This window comes from Talpa occidentalis, unplaced genomic scaffold (assembly GCF_014898055.3).
Source record: "Talpa occidentalis isolate TD23 unplaced genomic scaffold, MPIMG_talOcc4v2.1 talOcc4.4, whole genome shotgun sequence".
Taxonomy (NCBI): Eukaryota; Metazoa; Chordata; class Mammalia; order Eulipotyphla; family Talpidae; genus Talpa; species Talpa occidentalis.
The window spans coordinates 115,168,211-115,182,114 of record NW_023604295.1 but is presented as its reverse complement, the minus strand read 5'-3'; the positions used below and the strand labels follow the sequence as shown (position 1 = coordinate 115,182,114).

Here is a 13,904-nt window from a genome sequence, read left to right as displayed (position 1 = left end):
GAAATTGCCATCCTGAGCCAGGATTCTATTTCATAACAGGGTTTTACATTTATGGAAATAGGTCCTACTGTAAAGTTGTTAGTTATGCCACAGGGGAAACCCAGCAGCACATACAGATATGTGTGTCCGTATGTAAATGGGTAGTCAAGAGTCCTTCTTGTTTATAACTTGTTTATAACTGGAAGTAACAATAGGTCAAATTAAGTAAAACCACTAATACTAAAAATAAAATGTAAAAGATGAAATAAATAGGTTATACGACAAAATAAGACAGGTGATAGATAGGAGATGACCCCAAGTAAGCACAAAACCACAAACTCAATGCACTTTGAAAAGTAAAGAGGACCCAAAACAAACTGAAGATAGAGAAATCACAAACCCAAACTTAGCAGCCTGTCTATCCGAACTATCGACAGAGAATTGAGAAAGACTCGAGGACTGTCAGATCCCACTCATTCAGGACTGTGCAACACTCCAGGGGTCCTTCCAGGGCTGTTGCGTCAGCAGCAAAGCGGGACAGGTAGCAGTAGGCATGTGCTTTTTTTTCAGTTTTTTTTTTTTTTCTTTTCTCTGCAAAGGGGCAATTATTCCTGGATAAGGCAAGATAATTGTGGTCACGAGAAGCAGCCAAATGCAGATCTGCTGAGCTAACAGGGAAAACTCAGTCAGTCTTTCCTAGCTTTGCAATCAGTTCATCACAGATTTTCGTCAGTTCTTCAATTTCTTGGTTCTGAAAAATAAGTGATATGATTATGCAGGCCACTCTGTATCCTGAGCCAAAGGCAATTATAGTTAAATAGTTCCAAGGCTGGCTATACTCTACCTAGACATCCTAATTCAGTGGTTCTTAACTTTGCTATGTCAGAGACTCTTAAAGAAAGGAAAAGTATGTATCATCTCTCCTAGAAAATGTTCATGTGCTCAGTTAGGCCTACATTGAGTAGGGAGTGAGGTTAGTGACTAGCCCTCTGCAACTCATCCACAAACTCTTATTTCTCAAAATTTCTTGTTATCATAGGAACTATCTGTGGTATTTGGACCTCACCCAATCCATCAGCATTGCCTGGGTCTAGGGTTCTATAGTCTTACTGAGTATCCCTCTGTTGTAGTTGTTAGACCCCATAGGGGAAAAAACCCTGGTCTAGTTGAATTGGATGTCACAATTATGAGTACGTGAAACACAGTAAGAAAAACAATACTGGCATATGAAAGAGGAAGTCCAAGAACTGCTGAGCAGTGAAAATAGAGGCCATATTGCCACTGATTTTAACTATGGTGCTGTTGCCATTATCTACTAGTTCAGTCTGCAGGGAGGGCTGCCCTGGGCACTGTAGGCTGTTTAGCATTTCTGGCCTCTACCCACTACATGCCAGTAGGATCTCCTAGTAGTTACAACCAAATATACTTAGATGCTGCCAATGGTCCCCTGAAGGGTGAGATTGCAATAAAGGGCTTCATATATTGGGTTGTCTACACCTGATTCAGTCAGGCCACCATCTCCCTCTTTGTACCTTCTGCTGAAGGGCTCTTTCCAGGGACTCCACCTTCATCTGTTCTTTCCGGAGTCCAGCGTGGAGAGCCGCACTCTCAGCCTTTGCTTTTGTTCGAACCTGAGCAATCTCTTCATTGGCTCTGTTTATGGTGTTTTGTTTGCAGAATAAGGAGACAAGAAAGCACATGGTTAGTCATCAATCCGGATACTAACCACTGATGTCCATCTGACCTAGAAATTATTTCATAGTAAGAAAAAGTGTTAAAAAAAAACACCTAGCTAAATTTAAATACTCTATTTCATCTATTAGAACTGCAGAAAACCAAAGTCTGATCTGTTGGCCAAGCTGTAGGGGAAAGAGATATTCTTGCACGTTGGCTAGGGAAGTAAACTGAAGGGGAAAAAAAAGCCTAGTTAGGGCAGTTTGATAATATTTATTATAATAATTCATATGTTTGTTGGCTCAGCAACTCCTTTTATATCACACAGAAAATTCATAAGCATGCCAAATGATCATTATTCAAGGTTACTTATTTATTGTCATTCAAGAGTTTAATAAGGTACAAGCTTAATGGAACAAAGCATCACAATTCAAAGCAAGAAAGAGGATTGACATTAAAAGAGTTCAGTAAAACTAAGGCTGTCTCACACTGAACCACTTCCTAAGAGGGTCACACTATTCAGCATCTTCAGCAAGACCTCCTTCTATTTTTCATTTAGTTCTCAGGACATTTTTCTTGGCTCCTGGCACTCTCTACCTTCCTCAGAAGTCTGTCTGCCCTCAAGCCACCACCAGCCTCTCCCTTGCTTTTTTCACTTTCAGGGATATCTCCAGCAATTTTACTTACTGCAACATTGCTTGTAGCTGAAGATTTTAAATGACTCAAATGTACAGCAGGGGCTGACTAAAAAGTTATATAGTCCGACAACGGAATACCATTCAGCTATTAAAAAAACAAGGATGCTCTTTATGGATTGATATGGAAAGTTTTCCAAAATACACTGTTAAGTGAAAAAAGTGAGGTATGCTTCACCTTACCACATAAGAAAATGGTATTAAGTGATGTGATAGGAGGTGTCCGCCAATACTAAAAGTGGTAATCATTCTGATATATAAATTTATCAAATCAACACATTGTACACTTAAACTCACATAATGTTGTATGTCAATTATATCTCAATAAAGCAGGGGGACAAAGGATGGAAAGTATATCTAGAGGATAAAAGAGATGAAGTACCTGGTATGAGGAGAGAGATGGAACTCAATGGAAGGGGTGACAGGTTGGGAGGGAAATATAGTGTATTTTCTTATTTTGTTTAATGTTTGAATCATGTGAATAGTCTACCTATTCAAAAAATTAACATGTGTGCACACATGCATGCATACACATGTAATCTAGAATTGCCAAACAGTGATTTTTTTTTTGCCTCTGTCAATCTCCCCACATCACGAAAAATGAAACTGAATATGCATAAGCTCTTACTTGTCTAGTTTTTCTTCTGCGTGAATTTTCAGGGCTTGGTATCGTTGTTCCTCTTGTTTAACTCTTGCCAAATAATCCTGAGCACACTTTTTCAAGGCTTCTTCATTCTGTTCCAAAATGACAATTTAAAACAAAAGGTTATTTTGTTTTTCTTTTACTAGTAACATGCCATGTGCTAGAGTTTTCATATTAAAAAAAAAAAAAGAGAAAACCTAATTTATTCAAATGTCTTTTAAGTTATACTCCATGGTAATTTGAACATCAAATTATCTCACTGACACAAATATACTCACTGAAGAAATTTTAGATAATTTTTCCATGTATTAATTTTAAATCACACCAGTAAGGTTCAGTTACACCTACTTTAGGAAAGAAGTTAATTCAAAAGTGAACGGCAATCTGATTAGCCAGTCTCATGAAAAAAGACAACTCATGAAACATGAAAAAATAAAGTTTACTACTATAAATGTGTCTTATTGATAGTATGTAAACTATATTAAATCAAGATGTCCACTGACATCTTAATTTGAAACAATACACTTACTTTTTTCTAGAATATGCAGCCTGAGTTTTTCAGGTTAGAATCCCTTTTACTTTTACTAATATTGACTTGATAAATTATCCAAAAGAACACTTCTAGAATACTCCCAAGGCTTGAGGGCTGCACTCCGGTTGTTTCTGGGGTATACTGGCCTGACAGAAGGACCAAAGACAAGTCACCCATTGGGTCAAATGTCCTGAACAACCACATAAAGAAAAAAGGGTGATAAATATGTCTCCAGTTTCACTGAAACAGAAGGTACAAGGCCAAAAGGTGCCTAGAATCCCTGTTTAAAAGACTATTAACACCTCCAGCACACATGTTTGAAGATCTGTTACCAAGAAAACACACCAGCAAGGGGACAGAAGGAAAAGAAAACACTACCTTCTTGAACCCTTCCAGAGCACCTTTTAGGTTCTCATATCTCCTGAAGAGATCAGAAAGGGACCTTTCCACAGAGTTAAGGTCAGCTAGGGCCTGCTCCTTCTCCATGGTAAGTTGTTGGAAGCTCTTCTGGGAGGTCATATTTGTCCTTTGTTCATCTTCTGTAAATCACAATCAAAAGCAATGGCATATTTAGTCAATAAAGAATGAACAGTGGTTGGTGTGGTGGGGACCCAGCAGTGGACAAAGCAAAGCTCTCACTTTTTCAAGGACCTACATTCTAGTAGAGGGAGATGCATGATGTATGTTGATAGTGACAGGAGAAAGAGCAAAGCAGGGCACGAGGGGTGTGTGTTCCATCTTATAGAGAGATCTCTCTCACAGCAGAAATTTGAGCCAAGCCCCAAAAAGAACTAAGGGCAAAAGCCACGAGGTACCTGGGAGAATATTCCACACAGAGGTATGGCAAAGACCCTGCTGGGAAGGCATTAGATGATGTTGATGTTAGAAAATATCATATTGGTGCTTAAGTTCAGGAAGAACTGACTTCCACTTGGAGTGCTAGTCCTTAGAAGATAGTCCTTAGGAGAGGTTCTAAATTCAGGAAGATGAGCCACTGTTGTCTTGTAAAGGCATCAATAAGTTTGACATAGGGAAAGGACAATTTGCAGAGGTGTAAAGGATACCAAAGCAAAGAGATCCCACCCAAAAGGATACTAATGATATGGCTAAACTGGCCAAAAGCATCAACATTCTAGGTACTGGGAGAGGACTTTTCACAGAATTCAAGGGTTTGCTATTCTCTAAAATGAAACTAACTATAATCAGTCCTCATTATTTGTGGACTCCTTATTTGTAAGTTGGCCTATTTGCTAAGGTTTACTTGTATCCCCACAATCAGTAGATGTAGCATGTCCCTGTCATTCATGGACAAGTGCAGAGCAGCAAAAAACAGTCACCTGGTGAACACATTTTCAGCTAAGAGTCCTCTAAGAACACAGCTTCAGTGCTCCTTAAATCAGCATTTGCAGCAGCTTTCTAGAACAGAACTGCTGCAAATATGAGCATCAACTGTGTCTGAGTGATGTACAAAATAAACTTAATGGCCTGAGCTGAAGATCATTCATGAATCCTGTGTCTCATACCCCAGAAAAGAATTTTCCTTACCAATCATTTGGGCAATAGTCTTTTCATATTCAGCCACAATTTTCCTTAAAAAAAGAAATAAAACATTACTATCAGAAGTGAATTTCCAGACAACAGGAATTAGAGAAATGCTGCCCCAAATAACTGAACACATTAACACACTATGACAAATTTACATGACTTACTTACCTGCTTTGGGACTCTCTTTTTTAACATTTACGTAAGATTTGTCAACATTCAAAAGGATTTCCCTAAGATTTGATGTTTAACAAGACTCCTATTCACAGTAACAAAATTTTTTATAATATATTTTTTAATCGTAAAAGAAATTAAGAAAAAATGAAGGCATTTTTTTCTTTGCATCTCTTTGAATGACTCTCAAGGTAATAGATTAGAATTAATCTCTTACAAATTAAGTTAATGACATTTTCTGGGGTTCCTCCTAAGAGGTATGATCTGAGTTCAATCTTTCCTGGCCCCATACCTCCCTTTCAGACAGTCTATGTATGCCCCATTATTCAGTTATACATTTTATTTTACTCTCCTAATTCCAAAAGCATCCCAGTTATTCAGACTTTAAACATCATTCTATTGTGTTAACCTTTTGTTAGTGCAGTGCAATAATGCTTTCCCAACCCTCTCCAGTGACAGTCTCTTCCCTGTGATCCCCTCAGGGAGAAAGGATGTCTTCCCACTCCTCCAGGGTGGTCCTCAAGTTTCTACAATGGCTACTGTATGCTTTCTAAGGGCAGGGACTGCCCCTCACCCTCCAGCATGGGGCTTTATACCCAGCAAATATTAAAAAAAAAAAAAAAAAAACCCGCCAAATCAATCAAAAGTCACAAATTAGAGTGGACATATTTTAATTGTATCTTGATCATTCAAGGGATGGCTGCACAGTATAGAAATGTCAATTTCCCTTCCCCCCTTCTTTAGTATCATCTTTAGTTATTTCCTAACTCCCAACTCTCTAAGGAATGAGAAGAAAAATAAAGGGATTTCAATTTAAAGTCAATTTTGGGTTTTGTTAACTGACTTTTTTTTTTTTATTTATATGTATTTTGCATCATTGTTCTTTTTTTTTTTTTTTTTTACAATGTTTGCTTTCTTTTCTCAGGGGTAGTCCCTATAGAATTTCCACCACCAGTTCACCCGTGCACCACCACCACAGTCCCTTGTGCTCTTCCCTCCCTCATCTTGATCCCTTTCCCTCCCCCACAGAATGTCTCTGATTTCTCTGATTTATAGTTATCTGTTTATTTTTGTTATTTTTTTATTGTTATTATTTTTCCCTAATGCTTTATTTGGCTCCTTTATATTCCTCCTATAAGTGAAATCACCTGATATTTTTCTTTTTCCTTCTGACTTATTTCACTGAGCATGATCCCTTCTAGCTCCATCCATGTTGCTGTGAATGACATTATTTCATCTTTTTTGATTGCTGAATATGTTAACCCATTTTTTATAATTCATTTGGTTGTTATGAAATTGGAAGTTACTGTGTATAATTAATTTTATAATTAATTTGTGAATTATAATGCCTCCATAATAAAATATATCACTTATTATACTGTATTTCAAATGGATATTTTAAAACAAACTTATGTCTTCAAAAGACTAGAATAATGTGGGTTCTGCTATTTGTAATGTTCTGAACAACTCAAAATAGCTACATTATTTAAATATTTTACCTAGTCAGCAATATATATGAAGTCATTTTATCATTCACAAATTAAGGTATAATAGCAAAGCCTTCAAGCTCAGAACAACTGGTTCTGTGATACGCAAATATTTTAATCACTTCATTTCTATTAAATCTAACATTGCATAAAGGTATCCGACACCTTCCCCAACTTCCAGACTAACCTCATCTCCAAGACTTCTTGTCGGGTTTCTTCATATTTTTTCTTCCATTCATTTGCTTCAATTTCCTTAGTGATTATCTAGATTATGACAGAGACAAAGCTTGGTTTAACCTACTCAACCCACTGTAGCTGGATTTTAAGATTGTAGACTGAGAACAAGATACAACCAGTTTCATCTCCAAACATTCAATCTATACTAAGAATTTAAGTCCTAAAGCCTAAATATAAAATATTGCTCATCAGTATTCAGAAAAATGACAATCCCATAGGACCCAAGATGTGGCCACCAGAGGAAACGAGGACAGAACACCCACCAGGAATATTCCTGGTGGTAATCACAGTCTCTAAAGATTTTACCTCAGTTAATGGTCTGGCTCTCAGCTGTGTAGGTTCAGAATCCTGATTGAGACAGGACACCGAAAGCAGAGCCATCTGTCTGACAGAGACTCACCTTAACCCAAGTACATGCCCGAACAAAAATGTTACTTTGCATGAGAAATACAACTGCCACAAAATCAGTGTTAGACAATTGTTAGGATACATTTTTATAATACTTTTCATAATACTCCAAGTCAAAAAAGTCAGCAATTTTTAGGCAGGAGCAGAGCATATATCCTCTGTAAAATAAAGGTACTGCTTTAGTTATATGTGGGTAAAGTTGACAAAATTAGATATTTAAAACCTCAAGGCTGAAAGATAAAGTATGCAAAATTCAAAGCATCAGCCTTCTCCCCTTACACCAGTATGTCAGACTCCAGCATCAAAGTGGAGTTTTACAGGAAGCCCTTTACATGAGCTACACAAGCTGTAGGAAACAAGAACTTCCAGCCAACAGAGACCGACCCACTGGCACATGGGCTACATTGCCAGAGAAACAGACTGATAAGTGAACAGGACAAAAAAAGCCTTTACCTCTTCTCTTATCAGGGCGAGCACAGCAGTCTTATCTGACTCACTGAGGCAGATCCCATCCAGAGGGCTCTCACCTCCACAGGCCACAGACACGGGGGCCTTCTCAATTTGGGACTCCAACAGCCCCTGTGGGAGAAGAGGTAACATTTAATTCCTCCATTCTTCAGCTTCTTAACCTCAAATAGCCTTTAATAACTTCCTGATTGCTGAATCGATCACATCCTTTAACAGGTTTGAAGAAAAAACCAGGGGAAGCTTTTAAAAAAAAAATCCAGTTACGCTATTATCTACAGGGAAAAACGTTCTAATGAATTATCAGGGGTCTAGTTACTGTTAAACAGGAAGCTTAGAGAAATTTTCTTCTTATTCAAAGATGAGAAAGTATAATTATCATAATGGTCAGTTACCAAAAAGTTACATGTAGAAAAGAGAATACTATTCATGGTTAATCTCTAATTTTTATACTGGATATGTTCCATGTAAATAAAATTTCCCAGAAAATGTCAGTGTTTTAACATACTGAAGCTTTCTATCTTTATTTAGTACTTCAGATGGAAATGTTTCTAAAATGCATTACTAACTTTCGGGCCTAAGGAAGCAGAAATGGCAACTATCTCTCACTCCTGATGCCCACACCCACCCCAGGGTAATCCAGGAGCATCAAGAACTTCAAATGCTCTGTAGTGACGTCCTAACCTGGCAGTGCTGAGGCAGCCACATAAAGGCAAGGCTCTAGGCCTACATTTCTTTTTCTTTTGTTCTTGCTATTAAGCTTTCATTTTCCTCTAGCAACAAGTCACCTTCTGATGTGCCAGCTCTTTCCCATAAACTCAGATACTGAAGTCATATTTGGTCAGTACTGTGACTTTCATAGAAACATGGGCTTGGTACTATTTTTTTTTTTTTAAGATTTATTTATTTATCTATACAAGCACTGGGTATAGTCAGAAGCACGGGAGGGTGAGAGAATCCACCAGAGCCAGAGAGGGGAGCAGAACAGGCAGAATGATGTACACTGCTGAGGGGAGCAGTGGGCGCGGCAGGAGAGGTCTGTGCACCATGTGGGACCCTCGCCGGTGCCCGGGGATTGAACCGGTGCTGCGGAGGCTGTGGGCAGCTTCGCAGCCCAGAGCTCAACTGCTGCACCACTGAGGAGGCCAGGTACTATTTTCCTTACTAATGGGCATTTTGGAGGGAGTAGGGAGGAGGCTATTTCCTTATACTTATATAAGAAAATGTTTTATATGAATGGGGAAAAAGCTGATATAAAAACATCCAAAATGCCAGCCAATGTAACTTGGGAATAATCATAATAATCTTAATCATCAGTATAACTGATCAATTAGTTACTATAATTAGCCAGTTCAAATTAGAAAAGTGGGGGCTTCCTCGGTGGCACAGTGGGTTGAGCACAGTGTTGTGAAACTGTCTGCAGCCTCTGCAGCACAGGTTCAATTCCCAGCCAGCTAGGGAGATTCCCACATAGTATGGCAGACCTCTCCTGTCACGCCCGCTGTTCCCCTCAGCAGTGCTTTCGGTCCGTCTGCCTGTTCTGCTCCCCACTCTATCTCTGGTGAGTCCTCTCACCCTCCCTCACCTCTGGCCTGTACCCCAGCTATTGTATAAATAAAAAATAAAATCTTTAAAAAAAAAAAAAGTGGACATTTAAAAAAAGAAAATTTAGACAAGTGGTTTTTAAACTTCTCCTGGTCATAATCACCGCACCCCTTCTCTCAAGAAAACACTGAAAAACACATATGCAGCATCACAGATCTCATCCAAAGGCCCAATACAGAACCTGCCAGCTTAGGCCACAGAAAAGGGAAATGCAAAATCCACAACAGGCAATGCCTATGTCCACATCACTTGGAAGAAGGTAGCTCCCCATGTTGACAGAAGCCCAGCCTCTGTGTCTTGGAATAGATCTATCACTAGAGCAAGAAGCCACTTGTGGTGGGCAGCCTCTAAAACAGCCCTACCCCTTGATATTAATTCTCATATGTAACCTCCCCTTGCAGGTTGGACCTAGTGATTCACTTACTTCTAAAGAGGAGACTATGGTAAGTAATGGGATGTCACTTGAGGTTAGGTTATAAGACTCCAGATTATACGCTGTGAGAAGCTCCAGGGAGAAGCCCAAGTGGCAAGGAACTGACTCTGCCAACTACCAGTGATGCCCTGAGACTTGCCAACAGCCACATCTGTGAGCTTGGAAGTAGATCTACTTCGAGTCAAGCCTAGAGGAGACCATTGTCCCTGTTGAGGTCACGATGGAGGCTTGTAAGAAAGCCCAAGTCAGAGGTACCCAGAAAAGCTGCCTTAGGATCCCTGGTGCAGAAATGATAAAATAATGAATGTTTGTTGTTTTAGATTAATCTGTACATAGAAACTGATAATACCCCTGGACCTTCAAATCATCTCAACTTCCTGTGCATGTCAAAGAAACTTTCCCCTAATCTTGCCTCCCATGTGACAGGATTAAATTGACACATTTGGTTCACCTGTTACATTTGCCATTCTATTCAGTAATACATTTTAAAACGAGTCTTTTAAAAATACGCGATGGTCTCACTCATAGCAGGAATTCAGAAAACCTAAATAAGGGACCAGGAAAAAGAGTAATGAATACAAAGTAAAAGTCAAAATCAACAAGCAACTATAAACCAGAGACACACTACCGGGGTGCGGGGGGAGAGGCGGGAAGAGGAATGACTAGGGTCAAAATAAGGGGGGGGGGCAATTGTATGGGGAATATAACCAACATGAAAATGCATATATTGTGTAAAAAATGAAAAATGATGTAAGAATTATATAAAATAAAATATTAATAAAAAATAAAATGAGTCTTTTGTGAGTTTTTATTATTCCAAGCCAGAATTCCCAAGTTGGGTAAGCTCTAGGAAATGCCCCCATGAGCCTCCATGACTTTCATGTTAGCAAGAATTTGGGAAATAAGCCAAAAGAATTTTCTTAGTGAGGAAAACACCAATGTCTATTCTAGAGTTTAGCACCTCATTCATTTGTTGAGGTGGTGAATGAATTTAGTCAGCATGCTTACTCAAGAACTTAGTGCTAACAAGAGGTGGCATTCTGACTGGAAGTGGGAGATCAGATCTCAGAAGGGGGCAAACTAGCAAACAAGTGCAGATGGGTGGGATCTGCAGCTACAGCTCTCCTGGCCACTCCCCTTTCCCTGTCATGGCTCAAAAATGGAACAGCTCTTAGAGATGACAAGGGGAAGGGAATTTATGCTGGGGCTCATTTTAGCCACCTTTTCCAGTCCCACAGGATTTAACTTTTTAAATTCCCGAGTCCTTCACATTGCTTATCAAATACTATAGAAAACTTACTAAATCTACTATCACAAAGAATTGGCCAGTGATCTCTTTCTGGGCTGCACAAACTAATATGTATTTAATAAAGATGCTAATCAATCACATTCTTTCAAAAGCGTCCCATGATTGTGTCTCCCAATCCTTCTCTTGTTACAACTGAGGACCAACAAAGACCTGTCTGTAGACTGTAGGGAACGCAATGGAGCTCTGAATTACAAATATATAGTGAGTACAGATGCCACAAAGAAATTCTCTCAGCTCATGTCCTTGCAGTGGGAGAGTGAGGGGGCATCAAGAATCTTTCAGTCTGGGCCTCCCCCGTGGCACAGCTGGGTTGTAAAGCTGCCTGCAGCCTCTGCAGTGCTGGTTCAATCCCCAGCCACCTGGCGAGGGTCCCACATGGCACGCAGACCTCTTCTGCTGCCCACTGCTCCCCTCAGCAGTGTACTTCGGTCCTTCTGCCTGTTCTGCTTCCTGCTCTGGTGAATTCCCTCCCGCGCTTCTGACTGTACCCAGTGCTTGTATAAATAAATTTTTTTTAAAGATTTATTTATTTATTTTATTTTATACAAGCACTGGGTACAGTCAGAAGCGCGGGAGGGTGAGAGAATTCACCAGAGCCAGAGCGGGGAGCAGAGCAGGCAGAAGAACTGAAGTACACTGCTGAGGGGAGCAGCGGGCAGCAGGAGAGGTCTGCGCGCCATGCAGGACCCTCCTCTGGTGGCCGGGGAGCAGCCGGGGATCGAACCGGCGCTGCAGAGGCTGTGGGCAGCTTCGCAGCCCAGTGCTCAACCACTGCGCCACTGGGGAGGCCCATAAATAAATCTTAAAAAAAAAAAGAATCTTCCAAGCCTGCTGATCTCATCATTTGTCTTTGAAACCCTGAGGCAGACCCCTTTTTACACAGACATGGTTAGAACAGCCAAGTGAACATCCTGAAGAAAGTTTAATACTTCTTTAAAAAATTAACTGAAAAATGCTGCAGATCAAGAGCTGAAAAGCCAGGTGAGATTCAATGCCCACAATGCTCTGCACTACAGCTTAGTCATTTTGCCCCAGCTACCCCTGGGCACGAGAATGCAATTTGGAATGTACTTCAAAGCAATACAGAGAGGCTTACAAAAGTGAAAGCTAAATCAAACAGATTTCTTTACTCAACTAAATACTGCAATTGCTTTATGCAGAATTTGTTTATTTTTTAAGATTTATTTATTTATGAATACAAGAGCTGGGGTACAAGCCAGAGATAATGGAGGGATGAGAGGATTCACCAGAGACAGAGTGGGGAACAGAACAGGCAGACTGACTGAAATACACTGCTGGAAGAAGCAGTGGGCAAGTCAGGAGAGGTCTGCTGCACCATGTGGGTTGCTCCCTGACCAGTCAGGTATCGAACTCATGATGCAGAGGCTGCAGATTGCTTCACAGTGAGATGCTTAACCCCTTGCGCCACCAGGGAGGCCCTCTTTTACGCAGAATTTAGTCAACATCCTAAAGAAGTAAAAATTATGTCTGGAAATTCAACTGGGGATACTTTTAAAAGGTCACAATGGGGCCTCCCCGGTGGTGCAGCGGTTGAGCGCTGGGTTGCGAGGCTGCCCGCAGCCTCTGCGGCGCTGGTTCCATCTCTGGCTGCTCCCCCCCCCACCCCCCCCACGCCCCCCACCCCCCCACCCCCACCCCCCGCCCAGGAGGGTTCCACATGGCTCTCAGACCTCTCCTGCCACCCGCTGCTCCCCTCAGCAGTGTACTTCGGTCCTTCTGCCTGCTCTGCTCCCAGCTCTGGCTCTGGTGAATTCTCTCACCCTCCCGCGCTTCTGACTGTACCCAATGCTTATATAAATAAATAAATAAATCTTTAAAAAAAATAAATAAAAGGTCACAACGCAGGATAAATTCCTCCGGCTCTAGAGACAAGTATTCCCGCTTTTCCTTTCATTATCACACCAGCTTACATTAGCCTGGCACTTCACAGCTTCAGTCTTCCATGTTACTTCATTTTATCCTCACACTCACTCTGACGAGGCAGAAGTGCTGCTTAATTTATGGAGCATAAGTTGGAAATTCAGAAGTTTAACTAGTATGTTGTAAGAACTGGGTAAATCACCTGAGTCTGCAGCCACACAGACCAATGCTTGGTCCTCTCAACACTTCCTTCTTCAGTCAGCCCTCTGCTATTTTCATACACTGAAGATACTAGAAAGTGCTCCCACAGCACTTGGAAATTTTCAGAAGAAACTAGTTCCCCCAGTGCATGAGCAGGCTATTTTGGTGGTGGAGTTTGGGGTCTCATCCTCATGGGTGAAGATGGTAGGCATACTGTCTTGCTCACAGGTGAGGAAACCCAGGCAAAGGTCCATGAGTGACTGCATTAGGTGACCTATCTACCTCCCAAGAAAGCTGAGGATAAAAGGTGATTCTGTCAGACAAATATCACAATGCATGAAGCACAATCCTGTGAAAGGATAAAGTATCCGAGTCCCTATGTGCACCTCCCTTCTTCTCTTCATTCTTCCACAGGCTCCTCCACCCTACTACCTTCACATTTGCTGGCCTAAACTATCTTCAAAGCAACCTATTAATACAAATAAGCTGTATTTAAAAAGCAAAACAGAGGGCCTCCCTGGTGGTGCAAGGGGTTAAGTACAGCATTATGAAGCTATCCCCAGCCTCTGCAATACGAGTTCAATCCCTGGCTGGCCAGGGAGCTACCCACATGGTGCAGCAGACCTTTCCTGTTGCACC

At 40.8% G+C, this 13,904-nt stretch overlaps 1 protein-coding gene across 9 annotated transcripts in view; it reads right to left on the bottom strand.

Annotated features, from left to right (window-relative positions):
- Positions 1 to 571: 571 nt before the first annotated feature.
- TACC1 (transforming acidic coiled-coil containing protein 1) overlaps positions 572 to 13,904 on the bottom strand; it is a 109,919-nt gene continuing 96,586 nt past the window's right edge. For all 9 annotated transcript variants that reach the window (XM_054700895.1, XM_037526089.2, XM_037526090.2 and 6 more), the window contains 7 exons: positions 7,825 to 7,950; positions 6,914 to 6,990; positions 5,069 to 5,112; positions 3,902 to 4,062; positions 2,977 to 3,083; positions 1,512 to 1,632; positions 572 to 730 (listed from right to left, as the gene is read on the bottom strand). In XM_054700895.1, the coding sequence (XP_054556870.1) occupies positions 662 to 730; positions 1,512 to 1,632; positions 2,977 to 3,083; positions 3,902 to 4,062; positions 5,069 to 5,112; positions 6,914 to 6,990; positions 7,825 to 7,950 (705 nt within the window). In that variant the 3' untranslated portion in view covers positions 572 to 661. The remainder of the gene's footprint in view (positions 731 to 1,511; positions 1,633 to 2,976; positions 3,084 to 3,901; positions 4,063 to 5,068; positions 5,113 to 6,913; positions 6,991 to 7,824; positions 7,951 to 13,904) is intronic.